At 35.7% G+C, this 26979-nt stretch overlaps 1 protein-coding gene and 1 long non-coding RNA gene across 5 annotated transcripts in view; both read left to right on the forward strand.

Annotated features, from left to right (window-relative positions):
• Positions 1-26979, forward strand: part of USP34 (ubiquitin specific peptidase 34) — a 242333-nt gene that overhangs the window by 194434 nt on the left and 20920 nt on the right. For all 4 annotated transcript variants that reach the window (XM_047745811.1, XM_047745813.1, XM_047745812.1 and 1 more), the window contains 16 exons: positions 3345-3409; positions 3504-3579; positions 4141-4188; positions 4292-4357; positions 7255-7335; positions 9028-9113; positions 9687-9855; positions 9968-10042; positions 11190-11341; positions 14878-14926; positions 15007-15111; positions 15419-15463; positions 16183-16287; positions 17949-18096; positions 23202-23836; positions 26162-26319. In XM_047745811.1, the coding sequence (XP_047601767.1) occupies positions 3345-3409; positions 3504-3579; positions 4141-4188; positions 4292-4357; positions 7255-7335; positions 9028-9113; positions 9687-9855; positions 9968-10042; positions 11190-11341; positions 14878-14926; positions 15007-15111; positions 15419-15463; positions 16183-16287; positions 17949-18096; positions 23202-23836; positions 26162-26319 (2063 nt within the window). The remainder of the gene's footprint in view (positions 1-3344; positions 3410-3503; positions 3580-4140; positions 4189-4291; positions 4358-7254; positions 7336-9027; positions 9114-9686; positions 9856-9967; positions 10043-11189; positions 11342-14877; positions 14927-15006; positions 15112-15418; positions 15464-16182; positions 16288-17948; positions 18097-23201; positions 23837-26161; positions 26320-26979) is intronic.
• Positions 20150-21063, forward strand: LOC125109141 (uncharacterized). Its single transcript, XR_007130135.1, has 2 exons — positions 20150-20831; positions 20903-21063. It is a non-coding gene; the product is annotated as an uncharacterized LOC125109141 (long non-coding RNA).

The raw sequence follows: 26979 nt of genomic DNA on the forward strand, positions 1-26979 counted from the left end.
CAACCCAGCCCACTTTTGAAGTAAAATGAAATTTTAAGTAAAACCTTAATGATATATATTCTTTACATTAATGGTTCTGAAACCCCTATTCTCCGTATTCTTTTATATTCTTAAAAAATAATGAGAACATTAGTTTTTAATATATTAGTTTCAGTGTGGTTATATCTATCAGTATTTGCCATATTAGTGTTTAAAATTTTTAAAATTTATATTAATTTATTTAAAGATAACAAAATTAAACCCATGACATGCTAATATAAATACCATTTTATGAAGAAAAATTTTTCAGAACAAAACCATTCAGTGAGAAAAGTGGCCCTGTTTGCAAAATCTTTTTAAGACGTTTGCAGATCTTTTTAATATCTGATTTAATAGATGACAACTAGAGTCTCGTGATAGCTTTTTGCATTTGCTCTGTTGTGATTTCACTCATCATTTAGCCTCTGGAAAACTCCATTGTATGCTCAGGAGAGAATGAAAGTAAAACAGGGCAGATAGCCTCATCATATTACTAAGGAGATGGTTCTGATCTTATATATACTCTAAAACGGTTGTAGGCACCCACCCCCACAGGTATCTGAACTGTTCTTTTGAGAACCACTGATTTATATTGTGACAAAAGAGAATCTCAGACATTTGCTCTACTACAGCAAGAAAAACAAATTGAACCACGTCAGAATTTTTTTTTTAATTATTTATTTATTTACTTCATAGTGAGAGAGGGAACACAAGAAGGGGAGTGGGAGAGGGAGAAGCAGGCTTCCTGCTGAGCAGGGAGCCCAATTTGGGGCTTGATCCCAGGATGCTGGGATCATGACCAGAGTTGAAGGCAGACTCCTAACAATTGAGCCACCCAGGTGCTCCTTCTTCTTCTTCTTCTTCTTTTTTTTTTTTTAAGATTTTTATTTACTTATTTGTCAGAGAGTGAGCACACAGGCGGGAGGAGTACGCAGAGGGAGAAGCAGGCTCCCCGCTGAGCAAGGAGCCTGATGTGAGGCTCAATCCCAGGGTCCTGGGATCATGACCTGAGCTCAAGGCAGATGCTTAAACAACTGAGCACCCAAGCATCCCTAGAATATTCTTGATTGCAGACCTAAGCCACCTGTTTTTTTTTCTTATAATTGTTTTAGCTTATTAATTGAAGAATGAATTTGCCTGAATATACATTTTAATAAAATATTAAAGTGTGATAATACTGTTATTTAATATTAACACAGATTTTAGGTATAAACTAGAATCTGGTCCTTTAGATTTGTGCAGTTGAAATATAGCTAGTAGCAGACTTCCCAAAGAGTAAATAGGAAATTTAAAACCATAAAATTATTTTTAAAGAGTTTATTGATTGATTGATTTTAGGGAGATGGGGGTAGATGGAGAGGGAGAGAGAATTGCATGTAGACTCCCCACTGAGTGTGGGGCCCTACTCAGGACTTGATCTCCTGACCCCAAGATCATGACCTAAGCTGAAATCAAGAGTTGGACACTTAACCAGCTGAACCACCCATGCGTCCCAGAACCATAAAATTTAATAAGTAAACAAACATTATAAATTGTAATGACTGTTGTGGATAAAACAAAATGCTCAGAAAGGGTAGTTGATTGGAATTTCTGGGGAAAGTGATTAGGAAATAATTCAGATTAAGCTTAAACTGAGACTTGAAAGGTACTGAAGACTTAATCATGTGAAGAATATTCCAGGCAAAGAGATTATTATGACAAATTCCTTTAGTACAGATATAGGGTATTGGCATGTTTTAGAAGCTGAACAATGACCTCTGGGGCTGTGAAGATTAGTAAGTGCAAGGAAATGTCCAAGATGAAGTTGAAGAGGTGTATAGAAAATACCTGTAGTACAATAATTTCACACTTAGACACACCCACATGGCTCCACATATGTTGTATTGATAAAACGTAAAAAGGATCATCAAAAAACAAGATAAATAATACCATAGAACAGAAATGAAAGCAGTCGGTCTGGTGAAAACCACAGGACTACTAGGCTTTAGGCGCAAATCAGATGATGGTGGTGGAGAGTTCTTGAGACATAAAGGGGATAAAAATTATGACACAGGATCTAGGGCTGAGCTCATGGCTAGGAGTAAGAACCTTGGAATGGAGCTTCATTGCTATGAAAAAGCACTGATGAGGTGAAGGCTCTCAAACTCTTCTTTAGGCTACAGCTTTCTAGAAGGCAGTGTGCATAGAAATGCTAGAGGACCAAGAACTCTGAAGCAGTCTGTTCAGTGACTAGGTCTGTACCAATGTGGAGCAGGAGCCCTAAAATACTAATTCAAGACCTGGTGCTGGACAGGACTAGTGGGCTGGGAGGCAAGAAGAGGTAGCTGAAAATCTTTAGGAGATAAACACAGGCAGTAATAACAGTAATCAGAACACAGATTTGTTCCAGATAAAGATAATTTTATGGAACAAACACTAACTTAGAGCATGTTTCGGGTACAGGGAGCTAAACACAAAACTAAAATCAGCAGAGCAGTTGTGTAAGACTCATGTTAGAAATAATTGTGGGGCACCTGGGTGGCTCAGTAGGTTAAAGCCTCTGCCTTCAGCTCAGGTCATGATCTCAGGGTCCTGGGATGGAGCCCCGAATCGGGTTCTCTGCTCAGCAGGGAGGCTGCTTCCCTTCCTCTCTCTCTGCCTGCCTCTCTGCTACCTGTGATCTCTGTCTGTCAAATAAATAAATAAAATCTTTAAAAAAAAAAATTTGTTCATAATTGTTACAGAAGATACAAGGAGGGGCGACTGGGTGGCCCATTTGTTTAGGTGTCTGTGTTCAGCTCAGGTCATGATTCTGGAGTCCCAGGATCAAGCCCCGCATCAGGCTCCTCACTCATCGGTGGGGGAGTCTGCTTCTCGCATTGACCCTACCACCTCATGCTTTTTCTCTCTCAATCTTAAGAATAAACAAGGAAATCACCTGACTTAGGTTTGCCAATCTGAATTGTTTTCATTTTGCCAGTTTTTGAACATAAACCTTTCTCATAATCTGTTTTTATCAAAATGGAACTCATAATTTTACTCCATTTATGTATTCGTTCTTTAGATGGGATTTCAGAGTTCTTCCAAAATCTTTATAATTGTATTTTTAAAGAACTGTGATTGTTTGAGGTAGCCAGATACATAATGATAAATTGGAGCAGGCTTAATAACTATTTTTGCATTCCACATACCTGGAAAGAAAATCAACATGAATTTTAAGTGCTTGTATTTTTGGGGGTTTTTTTGTTTCTTTTAGAGCAAATCTTTTTTGTCTTAAAAAATACTGGTAAAATGTAATGAAGCAAATGCTTTCTGATATCTAATGTTACCATTTTCTTTTTCTTCAGTGGATTTGGCATGATAACATGCAGTTTCTTCAAGACAAAAACATTTTTGAACATACATATTTTGGGTAAGTTTAGTAAACTTAGTAATAGATTTTTTCTTACACATTTAAAGCAAATCTTATTCTGTAAGATGTGTAACTTACTATTCTTAAATTCTAGGTTTATGTGGCAATTATGTAGTTGTATTCCCAGTACATTACCAGATCCTAAAGCTGTGTCCCTAATGACAGCAAAGGTAATATATAAGCCGTAGATACTTTTTTTCAAAATTGACTACTTTATGTTGTGAAGTGTGTAAACCTGGCGATTCGCAGACCTGTACCCCTGGGGATAAAAATATATGTTTATAAAGCTGTAAAAAAAAAAAAAAAAAAAGAAAGAAAGGATGAATACCCAAGTTTTGTAGAACATGAACGGGACTGGAAGAGATTATGCTGAGTGAAATAAGTCAAGCAGAGAGAGTCAATTATCATATGGTTTCACTTATTTGTGGAGCATAACAAATAGCATGGAGGACAAGGGGAGATGGAGAGGAGAAGGGAGTTGAGGGAAATTGGAAGGGGAGGTGAACCATGAGAGACTATGGACTCTGAAAAACGATCTGAGAATTTTGAAGGGGTGGGGGGTGGGAGGTTGGGGGCACCAGGTGGTGGGTATTATAGAGGGCACAGATTGCATGGAGCACTGGGTGTGGTGCAAAAATAATGAATACTGTTATGCTGAAAAAATAAAAAATTAAAAAAAAATTGACTACTTTAAAGTAATTAAAAATTTTTTGCTTAATGTTTTCTTACAGCTCAGCACCTCCTTTGTCCTAGAGACATTTATACATTCAAAAGAAAAGGTATGTGTTTCATAAAATTTTGTGTAATTTAGCAGATAGCTTTTGGTTTTCTTTATCTTCAGCTCGAAGTCCATGCCTTAAATGACTTATTTCTTTTTTTTAGCCCACAATGCTTCAGTGGATTGAACTGTTGACCAAACAATTTAATAATAGTCAAGCAGCTTGTGAGGTGAGGCGAAATAATTCAACGAATAATGTATAGCTTAAGATGCACTTTGTTTTGTTTTCTTTTATTCATAAGATGCTATAGCAAAAGTATTGTGTTACTAATGATAGGGATCCCAGTGTAAGTTCCCCAAATTACTTAACAACTGAGAAGGTTATAATTTATGTCCTAGCCATTACGCTGATGAAATAATTGATTTTTAAGTTACTTAAAAATCCTTGGGTGCCTCCCCTCCCCTCAGTCTGTTAGAAAAATACAGAAAGTTCAAAAGACTGGATCGGATATTTTTTTCTTTCTTTCTTTCTTTCTTTTTTTTTTTTTTAAAGATTTTTATCTATTTATTTGACAGACAGAGATCACAAGTAGGCAGAGAGGCAGGCAGAGAGAGGGAGGGAAGCAGGCTCCCTACTGAGTAGAGATTCCCAATGTGGGGCTCGATCCCAGGACCCTGAGATCATGACCTGAGCCGAAGGCAGAGGCTTACCCCCCTGAGCCACCCAGGTGCCCCTGGATCGGATATTTCTTAATTAATTTTGAATATTATCAGAAAAAACTTGAAAATGGATATCTCCCTTCTTCCTCCAAGATAAAAATGCATATATCCCAGTATATCAGTTTATGTCGTTTTTATCTTCCATATTATGTTCTAATACATCCCTATAATGATACATCCCTAAGGATAGTCTGCTCACAGGTAATGATCACTTAACCCTATTGCCACCTTAATATTTTATCATTTTTTGAAATGCTTCCAAATGTGGTATAAGCCTTTCTAAGAATGCAAGTCTTAAAAATTTCCAGAGGTAGGAGATGACAACATAGTGTGCAATTGATGAAATTAGTTGAAGATCTTTTTCTTTTCTTTTTTTTTTTTTTTAAGATTTTATTTATTTATTTGACAGAGATCACAAGTAGACGGAGAGGCAGGCAGAGAGAGAGAGAGAGGGAAGCAGGCTCCCAGCTGAGCAGAGAGCCCGATGCGGGACTCGATCCCAGGACCCTGAGATCATGACCTGAGCCGAAGGCAGCGGCTTAACCCACTGAGCCACCCAGGCGCCCCTGAAGATCTTTTTCTTATATAGAAGATTGTCTGATTATGCCATGGAGCAATGGAATTAGAGGATCTAATTATTGTAGACTTTAAACAGAAGGCTATAATTTTTTTTAACTTTATAATAAATATTTCAAAACAAGCATTAAAGTAGGAAGATAAGGTACTCCCAGGTACCTGTAACCTAATTTCAACAAACAGTAACATTGTTTTGCTTTAATCTGTTGCTATCCCCCATGCCTGCATGGGGGGAATCTGGTAATCAGCAAACCCACATAGCATATCATACACCCATAAATACTAAGTATGTATCTTTAATAAATGAGAACTTGAAAAAAAATAGAGATATCTCTCTCTCTCTCTCTCTCTCTCTCTCTCTCTATATATATATATATATATATATATATATCTCCATGACTTAATTTACTTCTTGTAAAATTAGAAGTGGTTCCTTAACATCATCCAGTATTCATTTTGTGTTCACTTTTTGCTAACTGCCTAAAAAATGTTTTTTTCAGTTGGCTTCTTTGAATTGTATTCAAACAAGGACTACATTTTGCTTTTGTCTTATAAATCAGCTTTCATCTGTAATAGTTACTTTTTTTCCTCCCTTTGCTACTTTGTCATTTGATCTGCATAATTCTCCACATGCTTGCTTTGACTGATTATATCCTCCTGATGTTAGTTAACAAGTTCCTCTATTCTCCTCCCCCTTTGTGATTTTTTTTTTTTTAAGCGGTTCAGTAGATCCAGAATATTGATTAGGTCATCATTTGTTTTGTTTTCTGTTTGTTTTTGTTTATAGCTACTTCAGGTTTTTGTTTTGTTTTTGTTTGTTTGTTTGTTTGTTTTTAACTAAGTATTGGCCTCCAGAACTCTCTCAAGGAGTTAAAATTCTCTGCAGTTGTCAATAATTGTGTATATGCACATAGACAGTAAAATTCAGTATAGGCATTAAATATGTGATTAAAAGCTGTCTTGAAATCAGTAGGAAATTGTTTTAGCATAAAAGGGTACTTTTGAGGGCATCTGGGTGGCTCAGTGGATTAAGCATCTGACTCTTGATTTTAGCTCAGGTCATGATTTCAGGGTTGTGAGATAAAGCCCTGTGTCAACTCTGCACTGGGCATGAAGCCTGCTTAATATTCTCTCTTTCCCTCTTGCTTCTCCCCCACTGTTCTCTCGCTCTCAGAAAAATAGGGGGAGGGGTGTTTTTTGTTATCAAGAGAGCATAATTCTTTTTAAACAAAATAAATAATACTCAGATCATATATTAATAGGAACAAAAGTTTCTGCAGTGTAGTATCTGTGAGGACTAAGAGGAAAATAGTATTCCATTTTATAATGTTAAGCAGTGCAGATTGCCATCATGCAGGTTTACACTGTGATGTAAATGGCATTCATGGAATTCTGTAATCAGGTGACCCTGTTTATGACTTTAGGCATTTCAGAATTTCAGACTTTAAAAAAAAATTTTTTTTTTTAAAGATTTATTTATTTACTTTAGAGAAAGCATGCCCATGAGCAGTGGGGGAGGGACAGAGGGAGAGAGAGAGAAAAATCAAACAGACTCCCCACTGAGCATGGAGCCCAACTCAGGGCTTTATCACATGACCCTCAGGTCATGACCTAAACTGAAAGCAGGAGTTGGATGCCTAACCAACTGAGCCACCCATGCATTCCTAGAGTTTTAGACTTTAAAACAATGGAAGAATCTGTTTTGGTAAGAATTTAAAATAATTGAAACATAGACTAGAAGTAAAATCCTTGTGTGACTTTTTTTTTTTTTTTTTTTTTTAAGTTCAACAAGTATTGGTTGAAGGTTAATATCACACTGTTTTTTTTACAGTGGTTTTTGGACCGTATGGCTGATGATGACTGGTGGCCAATGCAGATACTAATTAAGTGCCCTAATCAAATTGTGAGACAGGTAAGAAAAAGAAATGGCTTTCAAGTTAATAATCCTAAATTTACCTGTGAGTATATTTTAACCCAGCATTGAAGGGAGTTTTGAAAAGATCAACCTCTTACCCTAAGAATCATTTTGCTACCATTCCATCAGCTTCTTTTAGCAAATCAACTATCTTTCCAACCAAGTGATTAAAATTGTTAACATTTCCTAGTTATAGGAAGTGTAAGTGCCTATTCTCTCAGATCCTGTTATCACTGCTTTATGAGTTGTACTAATTCTTTTTTAGAATTTTAGGTAGTCTAATCATGGTAGGGTACTGTAGTGGCCTTGAAAATTAAATGAACAGTATGTAACATTTCTGTGAAAGATTCTGAACTGTCACATGAATCAATTTGTTTTCCTTAAATCTCTGGAAAAATTAGACAAAATTGTAAATATTACTTTATATTCACTTAAGACACAGAACTAAAAATTTAATATGAAAAGGCCACTTTTCAGTTATTACTGAGATATAACCCTTACACCATATAATTCATCAAAACCATACAGAATATAAAATTTAGTGGTTTTTCGTATATCCCCAAACTGTGCAACCATCATCTAATTTTGTAACACTGCTAAGAGAAATTCCATACCTATTAACAGTCACTCCCAATTTTATCCTGTCCCTTCTTTCCAGCCACTAATGGCACCTGCTAATCTACTTTTTGGCTCTATGGATTTGCGTATTTAATGATAAATGGAGGGGTGCCTGAAAAGCTCAGTCAGTAAAGCATCTCAGGGATGCTAAGCATCCCAAGATCCCAGGGTCCTAGAATCAAACTCCCTGCTCATCGGGAATTCTGCTTGTCCCTCTCCCTCTGCCTTTTCCTCCAGCTCAGGCTCTCTCACTGGCTCCCTCAAAAAATTTAAATCTTAAAAACCAAACAAACAAAACAATAAAAAAAATTTTAAATCTTTATTAAAAGGTAAATGGAGTCACACACTCTGGGATCTTTTGTGATCAGCTTATTTGAGCAATATTTTCATGGTTTATCCATGTTGTAGTGTGTTTCTGTTCTTCCTTTCTTTTTATTGCTAAATTAAATTCCATTGAATGGATATAGCAAATATTGTTTATCCATTCAGCAGTCCGTGAACATTTGGGATGTTTTCACTTTTTGGCTATTTTGAATAATACTGCTCTGAACATTTGTGCACAAATACTTGTGTGGGCATATATTTTTAGTTCTTTTGGTTATTTTACCTGAGAGTAGAAGTCCTGAGTCATTCTAGGAACAATAAACTTTTTCATGGCATCTCCACTAGTTTACATCCCCACCAGCAGCAATCTATGAGGGTTTCTATTTTCATTATATCTCCTTTAGTATTTCTTACTGTCTTTTTTATTTTAACTATCCTAAAATGTGAAGTAGTATGTCATTGTGGTTTTGGTCTGCATTTCCTTAATAATTAGTGATGGTGAACATCTTTTCATTTGCTTACTGGCCATTTGTATATCTTATTTAGAGAATCCCCAATCCTTTATAACCCCTGTTTCTTTTGGATAAACTTAAATCCTATTTCCTTCTCCTAATCATTGACTTCTGGCAAAAGATAATCTGTGGGGAAAACAGAAATGGGTGCAGAGAATTTTGAAACCTGTTAATTTTTCCATTACTTTGTTACCTTTGTTCAGGCTCTTAAGTTGTTACAACTTTTCATTTACAGATGTTTCAGCGTTTGTGTATCCATGTGATTCAGAGACTCAGACCTGTGCATGCTCATCTTTACCTACAGCCAGGAATGGAAGATGGGTAAGAAATAACTTTTTAGCATTTTAAGCTTTTTAATTAGCTCCTTAGAGTATTTTAAAAACCCACATTGAAATATTTAGGTTCAGGGCACGGTGGGTGGCTTAGTTGGTTAAGCAGCTGCCTTGGCTCAGGTCATGATCCCATGGTCCTGGGATTGATCCCTGTGTCAGCATCCCTACTCAGTGGGGAGTCTGCTTCTTCCTCTCCCTCTGCCCCTCCTGCCATGCTCATGCTCTCTCTCTCAAATAAATAAAATCTTAAAAAAAAAATACTTAGGTTCTTTTATTTAAAAATCTGTAATAATACAATCAAGAAGAGAACATAATACTTTTTATTTTTAATTAAGTGCGTCTTCAGAATTGTCTACAGATAACTTAATGACTTAGTCTTTTTGTTTGGATTGATTTAGCCAGACACCGTAATTTGAATCTATCTCCTTACATTATTGCAGTTGGTATTCACTATTACAAAAATGAGAGAGATAAATTTAGGTTTTTAAAAATATTTCTCCTCCCAGAATATCTATCTCCAGACTTCATACTGTCTCTAAGATATATTAAATTGTATCTTCAGGTCGGATGATATGGATGCCTCAGTAGAAGATATTGGTGGTCGTTCATGTGTCACTCGATTTGTGAGAACTCTGTTATTAATTATGGAACATGGTGTAAAACCTCACAGTAAACATCTTACAGAGTATTTTGCCTTCCTTTATGAATTTGCCAAAATGGGTGAAGAAGAGGTAAGGCTGTATCTTGTTTATTTCTGGGATTATGTACCTATTTTCAGTATTTAAAACTCAGTTGTTTTTATTTTATATTTTTAAATCAATGTGGTTTTTTTTTTTTTTTTAGAGCCAGTTTTTGCTTTCATTGCAAGCCATATCTACAATGGTTCATTTTTACATGGGAACCAAAGGGCCTGAAAATGTAAGTATAGTTCTCTCTCATATTGGGGATTTAGGGGGCCATGTTTTCAAGTTTGTATCATGGAAGGTCATTAGATATTAGAATGCTTTAAAGTCCCTTCTAGCCTGGCATTAGATAATTTTAAGTGTCTGAATTTGGTTGGTATTTTTAATGATACAGCGAGAGAAGAAATAATCAAATGATAAATTTCATCGGTAAGGCCCTGGAACAAAGCAAATGAATTTAGGCAGAATGGCCACCACCTATTTGGGGGTCATATCAGTAGCATGTTGTTTCAGTGAACATTTCTTTTGGTCATATTTTTAAACCCTTGCTGTTGAGTTTGTCACAGTTTTCCAAAAACTTAAGTAGCTTGGTCTATTCATAGTATTAAACCATGACATGAACTTTGTGTTGACTTTAATGACCACGTTGGCTTATGCTCTATTTATACTATCTTATTTAACCCTATTGCGACCCTAAGATGTAAGTACTGTTGTTACCTCCATTTTACAGATCAGGAACTTGAGGCATAAAGAAGTTAACTTGTTTTAGATCACAGTGAGTTGGGCTTTGATCTTTGGTCAGATTCCTGAGCTACACTGTTAACCATTATTCTGTAATGCTTCTCAGAATATGGACTTTTACTGTCTGATTCCTGCCTTTATGGCTACTTGTTTAGACTGCTCTTCTTTTGCTTTGTTAAATCATAAAATCATTTCAGTCTCTTGAATTTCAAAGAAATGGAAGTCTTTGGAAGACTTGCTATTTAGATTATCTGAACATTGCAGATAAGGATTCTTTAATTTGTGTAACTGACATTTTTATTTAATAGGAAATACTGTTTTATCGTACTCATATAAAATTTGGTCCTGATTTATCTTCCAAGGAGCTTGCCTATAAGAAAAAAAATTATTAAAAGATGTATCCCTATAAGTGAGGTATAGTTACAGTATTGAGAATCATTGTTCTTTATAGTTCTGCTTACTGTGTCTAAAATTATCCTGAATATTGTTTAACTCTTAAAAGTCAGGGTTAGGCCTTTGAGTGGTTCTTTATGATACATGCTCCTGCTACCATCTACCCTGGGTAGTTCTATAAAATAGTCAAATTATTTTCTCTCAAGATAATTCAGTTTTAATGTATTAGTTTCAACATTTTATTCTAGCCTCAAGTTGAAGTGTTGTCAGAGGAAGAGGGGGAAGAAGAGGAGGAGGAAGAAGATATTCTTTCTCTGGCAGAAGAAAAATACAGGCCTGCTGCCCTGGAAAAAATGATAGCTTTAGTTGCTCTGTTGGTTGAACAGTCTCGCTCAGAAAGGTGAAATGTTTCAACATTCAAAATGGTTAAAGCATGTTTGATTTTACTCCTTTTACCAAATTGTTTTACCACTAACTTTTGTTACATAATTCCTTTTAAATAATACCACGATTTATGAACTCTTGTGGCATAAGTATTTCAGTCCTTTGTATCAGATGACTTTGTACCTCTGAGTCATGTTAGAAATATATGTTGAAGAAATACACAGTAAAATACTTAGCAAAATTATATGTGCATTCATCCTTTAACCTGGCAACACTACTTCTAGAAGCCTGTTCTCTAAATACAGAAAGATGTATATGCAAGGATATTTATTGAAGCATTTAGTTTAAAATAGTAAAAGACTGGAAATATTTAAAAAGAGGGGATTGGTTGAAAAAAACAGGCATCCACTCAATAGAATACTCTATTACTGAAAAAAAGAAGTATGGAATGTATCGGTACTACCATGAAGAGATCTTTAGGATAAATATTACCAAGTAAAAAAGCAAGGTGGAGAAAAGTATGTATAGTATGGTACCTTTTGAGGAAGGAGACGCTCTGTGGGGGCGGGAGAGGGGTGCAGAGATTGAAAGCATGTAAACTCAATTTTCAGTATTCCTCATTGTGGATCTACTGTTTCCAGATGTGCTTACTTGCTGGGATTTATTACAGTCCCAAAGTCAGTACTCATGGCTCCTTTGCAGTCATTTGTGGACTGCAGATGTCCATGTGCAGAGTGGCAAAAAAATTTGAGTTACCTGACACATCCCTTCCTTCTAAGCCAAGGTCAAACAGGGTGACTGTGACTTCTTGTTTCACTTCTCATATTGTAAACAAATCTCCTTTTCATGGTTGCTGCCATGTTTTTCACATTTGTGCTTTTTGTTGGTGACTTAGTGTTTAAAATTGCTCCCCAGTATAGTGCTAAGTGCTATGTAGAGTTCCTAAGCTCAAGAAGGCCATAATGTGCCTTAACAAGAAAATGCACATTAGATAGGCTTCATTCAGGTATGAGTTAATAGTAGTATTTGCTATGACTTCAGTGCTAATGAATGAACAATACACATATTAAATAAGGCATCTTTAAACAGAAACACACACAAAACAAGGTAACCTATTGATTGGTTGAAGAAAATGTTGGCCAGAGGCTCACCAGAACCTAACCCTGTATTTCTCTTATGAGCAATGATTCATTAATCACTAATTCGGTGTTTGCAGCATTTTGTAGAACATAAGTACTACAAATAGCAAGAATTGACTGTATTTTTTTAAATGGAAGACTAAATCAAAACTTAAAAAAAAAAAAGTTTTCCTGTGGTTGGGGAGGGAAAAACAAACTGCTGGAAAAGACAAGAATGAAAGCTTGACTTTGAGTATATATTGTTTTTGTTTTTTAGATTTAACTTGTAATCATGTAAATGTTTTATATAATAATAAATTAATAAAATGCAATCCCTAAAAATTAAAAGCAGACTGAAATAAATGAATTATATTTTGACCTGGTGGCATAACACCTGGAAGGAATTCACTAAAATGACTTTAGAACACACTTAATTTAACTGTAAATTCCTAGTTGTACATGAAGGACAAAAAGAATTGTAAAATTACCCTAAACTGTTCTACTGAGTATATTGTTTGTAGTGTAATTGTGATTATTATCCAGAAACTATCATATATCATAGAAAAAAGCAAATAAGTAACTGTTAATGTCATTAGAAACCAAGATTTTCAGCCAAAGACGGAAGAAATACAAATACAAAATTGTAGGTTTTTCATGTAAGTTCTTTAAAACTAAATTTGAGTTTGGAAATACCAGTAGAGTTTATGGTGTATTTTGTCTTTAAGCAAACAAAAAATGTCTTCTGTACTTCCGTTTTCTGAAAAGGCTTAGAAATCCGACCCAACTCAGAATCAGTGAGTGCCGCTGGCATCAATATTGTAGTCCCTAGATAGCATTTCTTATGGAAGAAAATCAGGGTTCCTTGAAAAAATGGCCAATTACAGGTCTTGGGCAAGAAATGAATGGGAAGTCTAGAACACTTTGTCCTTTTGGAAAGCAGAGGCTATCAAAGACTATTGAGATTATGTTAAAAGGGCAGGAACCGATTTATGGATGTTCCTTCTGGTCATAGATTGGACAACCTGAGCATCAGTAATAGAATAACTACAAGAGGACTAAAATACATCACAGATGTTTAAATCCATGAGTTCGTAATGGTACTTAAAAACAAGCAAACGAACTACTTACTGGTAACCTTTGGAGTATATTAGAAAACCAAATCATAATTTTGGAAACTTAGTAATAAAGGAATGATAACAAGCATTCATCTTACCAGCAAGAATTACCTCATGGCAAACAAGTGGTAAATGAGAGGAAGCTCACCATCTTGGAGGTGTTTGAGCTAATGAACAAGCAAATATTGTGAAATCAGAATATCTGTATTTTGTACCCCAAATAAAGTAATGGATCTAGGAGATGATCATCATTGACTGAAAATATTACAAAAGACAACCTTTCATTGTGTGCCTCTTGAAGAAAGTCAGTACCACCACCTATAAAGCATGCTTGATTAAGAAGATCAAACCTAGATATGATCAAGTCTCTAGATCTAAACTACCAGTTTATAGGAAATATAAGGACAAAGGAACAGGTTAAAGCAACGCCACAAGGATACAATCAGCAAAGTGGAAATGTGGGAAGTTCTTCAGGACAAACCACCTACTTGCTTCAACTCATAAATTGCAAGATAAAAACAAAATTGGAGGGAAAACCAGTAGTCTGTAAGATACTTAAAAGACATTTCAACCACTTGCAACAGAGGACTTTATTTGGATCTTGAGCCAACAAATTATTAAAAAAATTTTTAGACACTTGAGGTAATCATACACTGACTGGATATTGTTTGATAGTAAGGAGTTGTGGTTTTATTTTAAGTGTGAATAATGGTAGTGTGTTTATGTGTTTTAAATGTTATCTGTTAGAAATTCATGCTGAGATTTTTAGATTAAATGATAAAATACCTAGAACTGCTTCGGAACAGTCCACATTGAGTGAGTGGGAGGTACAAATGAAACAAGACTGATCATGAATTAGTAATTTGAAGCTGAATAATGGGATACTTCCATTATCTTACTATTTTTGTATGTATCTGAAATTTTCTATAGTAAAGAAATATGTAGAAATTGTTAACTGGTAACTGAAACTCTTTAGTATTTCTTAGAAGTTTGTTTTGTTTTGAAGGGTCTCATGTCAAAAAAAACCCACAACTCAGACCCGTCCTAGTATTTATAATACACAAAAATATTGAGCTAATTAAATGGCAAATAAAGTAGGTTTGGGCTTCCATATATCAATTCTGGAATCTTGAAAAATTGTCTGAGAGATGTATATCTAGCAAGTAAGTTTAGCTAGCAGAAAGTTCAAAAATCATTTTGTGTTGGTGGCTTGGTACAGTTGTAATTGAACTGACAGTTTTGATGCATGTCATGATACAAATAGCTATAAAGTAACACAGAGGAAAGAAAAACTTATTTCCACTGATGTTTCCTTTCAGGCATTTGACATTATCACAGACTGACATGGCAGCATTAACAGGAGGAAAGGTAATACTTTGTATATTAGAGGATTTGATCATCTCACAAATAGTAATGGTTCTTAAATGAACAACTTTTACTTTTAACAGGGATTCCCCTTCTTGTTTCAACATATTCGTGATGGCATCAATATAAGACAAACTTGTAATCTGATTTTCAGCCTCTGTCGATACAATAATCGACTAGCAGAACATGTAAGTGCTGAGAAACAGTCTTAAAAAGCTTTTTGGTGGGACGCCTGGGTGGCTCAGTTGGTTAAGCAGCTGCCTTCGGCTCGGGTCATGATCCCAGCGTCCTGGGATCGAGTCCCACATCGGGCTCCTTGTTCTGTGGGGAGCCTGCTTCTCCCTCTGCCTGCCACTCTGTCTGCCTGTGCTTGCTCTCTCTCTCTCTTTCTGACAAATAAATAAATAAAATCTTTAAAAAATAAATAAATAAATAAGCTTTTTGGTAACTTTTAAAAGAATGTTCTGAAATCTTCCTTTTTTTTTTTTTTAATAGATTGTGTCTATGCTTTTCACATCAATAGCAAAGTTGACTCCTGAGGTATGTACACATTAGTTAATTTGTGTTTTTAAAACTACTAGTGCTTTCAGATAAACCTTTCTTCTTGTTCTTAAAAAAAATATATTAAGATTTCTCCCATAACAGCTTAATTTTCAGTATGTAACTTGAATAGGCTGAATTACTCCTTTGTATCTCACTATAATAAATGTAATTTTCCCAGTTAAATACAAATTTAGGTATAAGTTCAACATATTGGAGTAACACATAGAGACTAAGCTTTAAAGTTGTTTGATTTGAAGCCTGTATCATAATTGTGTTCAAGAATGATGAAAAATATAATAATACAGTATTATCCAAAAGTATTTTTACAAAATGGTAATGTTATAGCTACATGATACTTTGTCAAATATTAATGTAAATTACACCTTAGAGATCAAGGGATGCTAAAAGAAACTTTTAACCTAAATTATTCTATGAATACGTATGGTTGTCTCATTAATAAAGGTTTTGATTGTTTTTTTCCAAATCGATATCTAGAAAAATACATACTTTCTGTTACATGTGATGTCCATGCCATTGACTTTGTATCCCAAGTTGATCCTGCTGCTCCATATAGTTCAAATTTATATGCAAGAGTACTGAGGTCTGCTAACCTAACACAGATTTAAATGTGATGTGTAGAAGAGTACGTGTTTCTTTTTTCTGAAACTGGTGGGTTCAAGTACATTTAAGTACACAGTTATGCATGTGTCTTACAGGCAGCCAATCCTTTCTTTAAATTGTTGACTATGCTAATGGAGTTTGCTGGTGGACCTCCAGGAATGCCTCCCTTTGCATCCTACATTTTGCAGAGGATATGGGAGGTAAGTCTTGCAATAGATGTTTCAGTATTTTTCTGAGAATTTTATTTTTCTAATAAAGTCATTACCAGTTTAAGTTTCTTCTTACTTGGGCAATCCAGAATGGTTTTAGTGGGTCACAAGTGAGGTAAGAAGACATGCTTTAGTCAAGAGGCTTGGCGGGGAGAAAGAATTCTTGTCTTATTTCCCACAGGTTTAAAGACTCTTGTGAGTCAATAAAAAGTCTTTGGCCAGTCTAGAGTTTTCATTCCCTTCCCGTCAAAAAAGAGTGACAGAATTTTAGAAATACAAGCTGTTTTCAGCAGTTGACAGAAATGGTACAGGAAATACCGACCACGTCCTTTCCTTCAGAGTAACTGCTGGGTTCACAGTTTCTCTTTAGTGAGTCTTGGGAAAACCTCTTTACACCAGGGGTCCACAGACTTTTTCTCCCAACTGGTCAGTTAGCAAGCATTTTAGGCTTTGTGGGCCCTGTGATATCTTTGACAACCACTCAACTATTTTAGCCTAAAACCATCTAGACAGTACAGAAATGAGTGGGTATGGAACTGGCCTGAAAGCCAAATCTGGATTCCTAAGATTTCTTTATCCCATGAAAAATATCTTCCCAGGGCACCTGGGTGGCTCAGTCAGTAGGCATCTGCCTTATGGTCAGGTAATGATCCCAGCATCAAAAAGCATCTGCCTTATGGTCAGGTAATGATCCCGGTGTCCTGGAATTGAGTCCAACAGTGGGCTCCCTGCTCAGGAGGAAGCCTGCTTCCTCTCCCACGCCCCCTGCTTATGTCCCTCTCTCACTGTCTCTGTCAAATAAATAAATAAAATCTTTTTTAAAAAAATCTCCCCAGCTGTCCAGTTACTACTTTTCATTCTCATGTTCAATAATAGATTGATTGGGCACACAGTAAGAAAAATAAAGATGAGAAACTTTAGAGGATTAGAAGCACTTTGAAGTAAATTTATAAATTTAATAAGACCAGAAAGTAAGTGGGTTCTCTTATTAGTTCTGTATTAAAGTCCTTGGCTATTTTTAATTTTATTTTGTAAACTAATGACAGATTTTTCTTAATATTTCCTGTTGGTAAATGCAGTTTAAAAAATGGAGAGGAGCACCTGGGTGGCTCAGTTGGTTAAGCATCCAACTCTTGATTTCAGCTCAGGTCATGATATCACAGCTGTGGGATCAAGCCCATATCAGGCTCTGTGCTCAGTGTGAAGTTTGCTTAAGATTCTTTCTCTCTGGTCCTTTTGCCCCTCACTGCTCCCTGTCTTAAAAAAAATTAATTGAGGGGCGCCTGGGTGGCTCAGTGGGTTAAGCCTCTGCCTTCGGCTCAGGTCATGGTCTCAGGGTCCTGGGATCGAGCCCTACATCGGGCTCTCTGCTCAGCAGGGAGTCTGCTTCCCTTCCTCTCTCTCTCTGCCTGCCTCTCTGCCTACTTGTGATCTCTGTCTGTCAATTAAATAAATAACATCTTTTTAAAAAATTAATTGATTAAAAATTTTAAAAAATAGAAATGTAGAAAAACATAAGCACAATTTCTCTTAGGCTCTATTTTTCAAAAAACTCTGGCTTTAAGTGTTTAATGGCATATACCAAAAGTAAGTAAAAAAGTAACTCCTTAATCAGTTCGTTTTATATTCTGTTCTTATCATTTCATTTTTAGGTAATTGAATACAATCCTTCTCAGTGTTTGGATTGGTTGGCAGTACAGACACCCCGAAATAAACTGGCACACAGCTGGGTCCTACAGAACATGGAAAACTGGGTCGAGAGGTTTCTTTTGGCTCATAATTATCCTAGAGTCAGGACTTGTAAGTCAAATATTCAGAACTTAAACCATTTGTTGTTCCAAGTTTTGTTTTTTTGTTTTGTTTTATGAGGTGATTACAATAATGCCCATTGTTGTATGGTACAAAAGCTCTTAGATATTGTTCTTAAAGACCAAAGTTACATTAGTGTTTGGAAGTGGCAGTGTTTTACAAATATCTACAGTGCTTTGGGTGTTTTAAGGATAGGAAACTGTCCTGTCTTGGGTGACATCACCACCACCACCATTTTTGTTTCCTTGCTTGATAGATTACAAAGCATGATCAGCATTAAGAGAGTAAAGGATCAGAAAATCCTATCTTAAAAGTAACTTTAAGGGGCTGCCTGGGTGGCTCAGTGGGTTAAGCCTCTGCCTTCAGCTCAGGTCCTGATCTCAGGGTTCTGGGATCAAGTCCCACATGAGGCTCTCTGCTAGGCAGGGAGCCTGCTTCCTCCTCTCTCTCTCTCTCTCTCTACTTGTGATCTTTCTCTCTGTCAAATAAATAAAATCTTTTTAAAAAAAAAAGTAACTTTAAGGCTAAGAGGAAAGTAATAAAAAGGCATAGAACAAACTGAGAGAAAATATTCAATGAGATAGGGAGTTAAATGATAAACACTTTTACATAAGCAGGCTGGAAGGAAATAAAGATCTTGGAAGACAAATGGACTCATATGAAAAATAGGTACTTTACAGATTAGAAAATTGCTTGTAAATAAACAGTATATTCTCCTTTGATAATATTCAAAGAAACAAAAATTGAAATTGTTAATTTTTAAGATTTCTTTAATCATTAAATTTAATCATTAAAATTGTTTTTCCTAGCTGTCTACTGAAAGGGTGTAGAATCAGGGATACTGTAGTACCAGCGTGCACATCGAATACCCCCAGATCAATGTTTCCAAAGACCATTCTCCAATAAAACAAGTAATAGCTCTTTGAAGAAATGGCTGATTCTAGGTCTTGGGCAGGTAATATATAAGATGAGCCTGGAGCATCTTATAGGACCAGAAAGAAGTACTCAGAAAAACAAAATAGTGGGGCATTGTCAAAGGGACACACAACCAAACTGAAAGAATTTCCAATGGCTAAAGCTGAAACAACTTGAGTAAAAAAATAAGTAACATAGTGCTGGATTATACCCCCAAGTATAAAATAAATACCTAAGTCCATATTGATAAATGATTAAATAAATAAATGGAGAAGAGGCAAACTTCCTATACAGAAGAATTCTAAATAATTTATGTACGTCTATCTGCCCTCCCAAGGAGGGATAGCTGAACCTCCTTCAAGGAGTAGGGAATGGGGAATGTAACTTTTTTTTTTTTCCTTTCAAATTTTTGTTCACATTCTAGTTAATATATAGTGCAGTGTTGGTTTCAGGATGATTCAGTGATTCATCACGTAAAACACCCAATATTGATCATACCGCGTGCCCTCCTTAAGGCCTGTCCCCCATAGCTAACCCCCCACCCACCTCCCTCTACCACCCTCTCAGTTTATTCTCTGTGTTTAAGAGTTTGTTACAGTTTGTGGGTGACGTAACTTTAAGTGAAGCACTTTGACAAACATTAACTCAGGCAGGTGATAATGGTTAATATCACTGATGTGTGTTGATAGCATGTACCCTTGTTACCTTGATCAATAATAACATGTAAAGTGAGATCAATAGTAATATGATACCCTGATCAATAGTAATATGATATAAAGTGCACTTTGCCTGTATGGTCTTCCTTACAAAAACCCATCATTTGAGTCTTAAAGTGATAAACATCAGACAGACTCAGTTTGAGGGACATTCTTCAAAAATACCTGACCCAAGTACTCCTTATTTAAACTTCCACATGCAATGAGAGTCTGAGAAACTGTCACAGCCAAGAGGAGCTTAAGAAGGAGACAAGATGATTAAATGTGATATATCCTAGATGGACTCCTAGAGGCAAAATAAAAGAACATGAATGGGGTCATTGGTGGCTCAGTTAAGCATCTGCTTTCGGCTCAGGTCATGATCCCAGGGGTAGAGATTGAGCCTCACGTCGGGCTCCCTGCTCAGTGGAGAGTCTCCTCCCTCTCACCTCTGCCCCTCTCTCCACTCTTGCTCTCTTCTCTCTGTCTCTCTGTTTCTCAAATAAATAAAATCTTAAAGAACATTAAGGCAAAACTAATAAAATCTAAAGTATAGAGTTTAGTTAAAAGTAATGTGTCAGTGTTGTTTCCTTAGTTAAAACAATTGTACTAAGTAATAATAGATGTTAATAATAGGAGAAGAGGGAGAAGAGTGTATGGGAACTGTGTTCTCCCTACTCTAAAATAAAGTTTATTTGGGAAAAACACCTTGTCCTGGTGGGTACATGGATTGGCATTGGTACTTACAGGCTTATTTTTCCTGTCAGTTTATGTAACCCCATAGTAATGGGTTATTTGTGAGTGTTGACACGTATGCTGGTTGGCATTCATGTCCTGACTCTGACCATAAAACAATAAAAAAAATCTATGCTGAACAACGACAACAAAGAAAAATAGTTTTCCAGCTGTTACATCTAATATTGATGACAGTACTGTGGAAATGGCATTCTCATACACTGCAGTGAAGTTATAAGTAAATATTACCCTGTGAAAAGCAGTTTAATGATGCATACCCGAGATCTTTCAATATACTTTGCCTTTTTTAAATTCAGTAATATCATTTCAAGAATTCCAGTATAAGCAAGTCATCTAATAGATGGATGCTTAAATAGCATTGTTTATGGTTGTGAAAAATTAAAAACTGGCGATGTTCAGTTGGGCAGTAGTTATAGTAAGTTATTTAAAAGTTATAATATACATTGGTAATGTGAAAATGTTCTACATAATGTAACTTGAAAAAATATCCCAAATATTTGAATAGAATCAATATAACAGTAAGAAGTATAGTAACATGTATAGAAATACTATTAAATCTTACAAAACTTTAAGGAATGCATTAGAATGTTTAGTTTATAGAAAAAAAGAAAAAGGGAGATAAAAGTGTCTTAAAGTAGTTGAACTGTTGCCATATAGAAATGGAGGTAGATTTGTTCTAAGTTCTCTGTAGTATAGAACTAAATGGAAGGTACTCTAGTTAGCAAAGCAGTTTTTAGCAAGGTCATCTATTCTTCCATATTGACCTTCCTGGAAGTAGTATATATCTCCCAAGCAGAACTTATTTTTTATTTAGAAGCAGATAGCTCTTAAATAAATAGATGGTTTGGTATATAATAAAACAAAATTAAATGTTAGTTGTTGAATTTAACAACTGGGTCTTTGGGTAGAGCACTTTGAACCTTTCATTGCATTTGAAATTTTTCCTAATAAAATATTGGGATAAAAGTATATAACTTAAACTGAATAAATTTTTTCTAATCACAAATTATTTTTCTTAATAGCAGGTTATACAAAGATTGGTCAGAATGATCCCAACATGCCAGGTTTTAGTAGGAAACCTGCCAGGTGTACCTATATATACCTATATATGGCAATATACCATCACAGGTATATTGGAAACATAAATCAAATTGAGCCTAACCAGAGCAACAGACAGGTGAAAAAAAATGTAGAAATGGAGTATTGTGCACAAAGTTTACTTTAAAATCTGTAAAAGAGCTTATAATTAATTTTAGGAACCCTAACTTTAGTTTCTTTAACAGAACATTGGAAGTTACCAAATTATAGGTAGAATAGTGGGAGACAGAATTAGTAGGTATATTGAAAAGAGTTAAACTAAGGCTTTAGAGGCCTTGAGGAGGCTCTGTGGTGGTTGTTTTAGGAGCATTAGCTCATCTGGGTTTCAAGATGTGTATAATGGGTGTAATCTTACTGTTTTCAGTCGAAGTGAAAGTGGGGATAATAAAAGTGCCTCCTAAACAAAGATACGGGGTTAAATAGTATAAACATTTGATAAATGTTAGTTATTCTTGTTGGATCATTACCATTAATATCATTGTCATCATCATCGTTATCATTTCCCAGGGCAAAATCCCAGGGCAAAATCTGAGCTCCACCTCTTTTATCTGTGTGACTTTGGTCTTTGTTTCTCCAAGATTCAGATTTTCCAATGTAACATCACCTATTTCCAGAATGATTGTGAGGATTAAATGAAATATTTTTAAAGTACCTAGCTCAGTGCTTCGCACACTCACACTGACCATTTTTACAAATGAACTCAACTAATGAGTCATTTTCTTCTCAGAATTGTATGCTTAATAACATTATCCAGGTATGTTGAAGGGATGCTTTCTTTGCATTGGAAATCAACCTAGAAGCAGTTATGGAATGAATAAATTATGGGGATAAAAGATATAGGGAATATAAGCAATGATACTGTAATAGTATTGTGTGGTGATAAATGGTAGCTACACTGTGGTAAACACAGCATAACATTTAGAGAAGTTGAATCACCATGTTAAACACCTGAAACTAATATAACATGGTGCGTCAACCCTACTCAAGTGAAAAAAAATTTTAAGTACAAATTTAGCCTAGAAGATTCTGAAGGTTTTTCCAAAGTTAATATTCTGTAATTGACACACACACACAAACATATATAATCTTGTATGTTACAGTGAACTTTAAAGTAAATCTCATTCCCTCTTTGTAACTTTATATTTTACTGTTAATCTGTAAATTATTACAAAATAACTTACCATTATTTTGTAAAGAAAAAGAAAAGATGCTAATACATTGAATGATTTGATCACATCAGAGAGCCTTATTTAGCTAGGTCTTCTGTCTCCAAATGCTGTGTTCTTCCTATTAAACCGTATTATTTCCTAAGAAGAAATGAAATGATCAAATAAGTGGAAAATTCTATATCTGGGGAAAGCTAACAGAGAAGTTTAAAACTGTTTCTATTAATGCAGTTATGGTTGCCACTTAAAAAATAGCAATGACAAAATGGAAGGCATCTGTTTTCATCATTCCTTGATATTTTTCTGCGGGGCCAGTGGTAGGGCAGAAATATTAAGAAATGTTTATGACCCTTAATTTTTATTCATTTTAATTTTTAAAGAGAAGAGTGGCTTTGTGTTTAATGACTGCTCTTCAGGCTGTTTTATATCTTGTAAGGATCTGACAGTTTTGTTTTACATTTTATAGCTGCAGCTTATCTTCTGGTGTCCCTTATACCAAGCAATTCATTCCGCCAGATGTTCCGGTCAACAAGGTCTTTGCACATCCCAACCCGTGACCTTCCACTCAGTCCAGACACAACAGTAGTCCTACATCAGGTCTACAACGTGCTCCTTGGTTTGCTCTCAAGAGCCAAACTTTATGTTGATGCTGCTGTTCATGGCACTACAAAGCTAGTGCCCTATTTTAGCTTTATGACTTACTGTTTAATTTCCAAAACTGAGAAGCTGATGTTTTCCACATATTTCATGGATTTGTGGAACCTTTTCCAGCCTAAACTTTCTGAGCCAGCAATAGCTACAAATCACAATAAACAGGCTTTGCTTTCATTTTGGTACAATGTGTGTGCTGACTGTCCAGAGAATATCCGCCTTATTGTTCAGAACCCAGTGGTAACCAAGAACATTGCCTTCAATTACATCCTTGCTGACCATGATGATCAGGATGTGGTGCTTTTTAACCGTGGGATGCTGCCAGCCTATTACGGCATTCTGAGGCTCTGCTGTGAACAGTCTCCTGCATTCACACGACAACTCGCTTCTCACCAGAACATCCAATGGGCCTTTAAGAATCTTACACCACATGCCAGCCAATACCCTGGAGTGAGTAAAATTGCTAATTCTCTATATATATATTCAAACTGATTGGAAATAACCTATTCCCCCCCCTCTTGTGGGAAGTGGTAACAAAATATAGAAATATAGTCTAACTTGAACTCTTCTTTCTTAAAGACTCAATGTGTATTTGTTTCCTTGACTACATGTATAAAATGCTATATTACTATTAAATTGAAGTAATTACAGATAATTAGGTTGGTGTTGAAATTTTATCTCTAATTGAACTTAGCTATTTTCATTTGTGTTTTTTTAAATGTCTTTTATATGCACCTAATGAAAAACGTCAGCTTTGTGGTATAGTTTTAGGGAACTATTTACTGTTTAGATATTTATCGTTAAGATCCACATGGCTGTTGTAAACTGTGAGCTAGACAATATTTTTATCTTAGCTATAGTATTCCCTAGTGTCTTTTTTCCTCACACTACATTCAGGTGAATGAAATGGGTAAGGGGTCTTTTTTTTTTTTTTTTTTTTTTTTTAAGGGGTCTTTCAGGATCCAAATATATGCAGTCTAAATCTGATTCCCTTTTTTTTTTTTTTTTTTTTGCAGACTGTTTGTAGGTTTCATAGTAAAACTTTCTTCCTTCACGTAGGCTGTCATTCCTGGATATATCTTTTTACTGTTGCTTCTTAACTCTCTGTTGTAAACTGAAGATTACACCAAGAGGATATAGATCTAGAAAAGGGGTTGGAAGGAGAATGCAGAACTATTTTAACCTAGAGGCTACAAGCTGCAAATGTGAGAAGTATTTTGCTAAATGTGAGATGGTAGGAGTGGAGCTTTTTCAAGACATCCGGTGTTTACTTAAGAGTTTAATCAAATGAACATGATGAAGAATATTTTAATTATTGGTATCCTTGAATTGTGTACAGTACTTTTCCTGTTGAAGAACCAACCTTTCCAGGGCACCTGGGTGGCTCAGTCCATTAAGTGTCTACCTTCAGCTCAGGTCATGATCTCTGGGTCCTGAGATCAAGTCCCACATCGGGTTCCCTGCTCAGCTGGGAGCCTAATTCTCCCATTACGCATGCACATGCTCTCATCTCTCTCGCTCTGTCAAATAAATATTTTTTAAGAAAGAAAGGACCTTTCTTGTCCTTCAGATATGATGTAGTAAATTGTTCTTACCGAGAAAGAATAACCTAATTTCCAGCCAGGAAATTTAGAATGCCTTAGAATAGAGGAAAGATAGTGAGTATATTAAGTACCAAAAGAGTTCAAAGCCAAGGCTGTGAGACAGAAGGAAACAAATGTGAGAGTCTGCCTGACCTTGAAGGAGTCAGGACAGGATTTATCAAGATTTAGTGGATTTTCTTTATCACATTCACATAAATAATATTTGACTTAGTTACTAAACATGATATCCATGGTTAAATATACCTTTGATGAGTGTTGGGGGACTTGGAATCTTTATTTGATAATGTTTCCTGACATCAATAAAACTTAACATTGTAGAGCTTAATTATTAGAGATTTTCATAAAAATGGTGCTTAATCAGTTTTTGCCATGAAAAGTATGGAGTTGGGGGTTTCAGTTTATTGATAAGTATGCCTACATGCCCATGCTAAATGAGTTTATAAACCCACAATTAGCGATTTTACTTAAATATTATTTCCCATGTTTCATCTATCAGATACTTGAACTAACCATTCATCAGTCTAGAAACAGTATTCTGAATGTTGGCACAAATGGTTTTCTCAGAAATGGTACTGATTGAAATGTAAATGAGGGCTGTAAAATTTTGTGAGGAAGTCGTGATTTCTCATTAAAGAAACGGGCAAAGGATTGATGTAGCATATCTGGACACCCATTCGAAGTTACAAAGCTAGTGCTTTAATAAACAGTATTAAGACTAAAAATGAGGGGCACCTGGGTGGCTCAGTGGGTTAAAGCCTCTGCTTTCGGCTCAGGTCATGATCCCAGGGTCCTGGGATCAAGCCCCGTATCGGGCTCTCTGCTCAGCAGGGAGCCTGCTTCCTCCTCTCTCTCTGCCTGCTTCTCTGCCTACTTGTGATCTCTGTCTGTCAAATAAATAAATAAAATCTTAAAAAAAAAAAAACTAAAAATGAAAAAAATATTTTTCAGAAATTTTTTTTCTGAAAGTGTTATGATTTACTTTTAGTGAATAATATATTTTTAAAATAGAATCTATTGCTAATTTTATAACTATTCTTCAGTGGTAGTGTAATCTGATTTCACTTGTATAATATTAAGAGCTGGCTAGTAGGTATACCATTCAGAAATGAGAAGGAAACATTCTAAAATACAGGGTTAAAAGATCACCATGATGCTTATTTGCCCTTTTTAGGCAGTAGAAGAACTATTTAACCTGATGCAGCTGTTTATAGCTCAAAGGCCAGATATGAGAGAAGAAGAATTAGAAGATATTAAACAGTTTAAGAAAACAACCATAAGTTGTTACTTACGTTGCTTAGATGGCCGCTCCTGCTGGACTACTTTAATAAGGTAAGAAGATGTTTTTTGGTGTTCTTTTTAAATTGTTTTGTTTGGGCGCCTGGGTGGCTCAGTGGGTTGAGCCTCTGCCTTCGGCTCAGGTCATGATCTCGGGGTCCTGGGATCGAGCACTGCATCAGGCTCTCTGCTCGATGGGGAGCCTGCTTCTCTCTCTCTCTGCCTGCCTCTCTGCCTACTTGTGATCTCTCTCTCTTCCCCCATCAAATAAATAAATGAAATCTTTAAAAAAATTATTTTTTTCGAAATGAGGGAATGGGGACCATCTTTTTGGCACTTGAAGAGTTATAATTAAATTATTTATAAGTAAAAGTTTACCAGTTCTTTAAGGTGATTAGGGAAGCATTTTTGCATTCAGTAACCTTGGAAGGATTTATCTTTTAAAAATTAATGAGCTACGGGCACCTGGGTGGCTCAGTTGGTTGAGCGACTGCCTTAGGCTAAGGTCATGATCCCGGACTTCCAGGATCGAGTCCCACATCAGGCTCCCAGCTCCTTGGGGAGTCTGCTTCTCCCTCTGACCTTCTCCTCTCTCATGCTCTCTCTCACTCATTCTCTCTCAAATAAATAATAAATAAAATTTAAAAAAAAATTAATGAGCTACTTTTTTTTTTTTTAAGATTTTATTTATTTATTTGACAGAGAGATCACAAG

Source organism: Lutra lutra, chromosome 9 (genome assembly GCF_902655055.1).
Source record: "Lutra lutra chromosome 9, mLutLut1.2, whole genome shotgun sequence".
Taxonomy (NCBI): domain Eukaryota; kingdom Metazoa; phylum Chordata; class Mammalia; order Carnivora; family Mustelidae; genus Lutra; species Lutra lutra.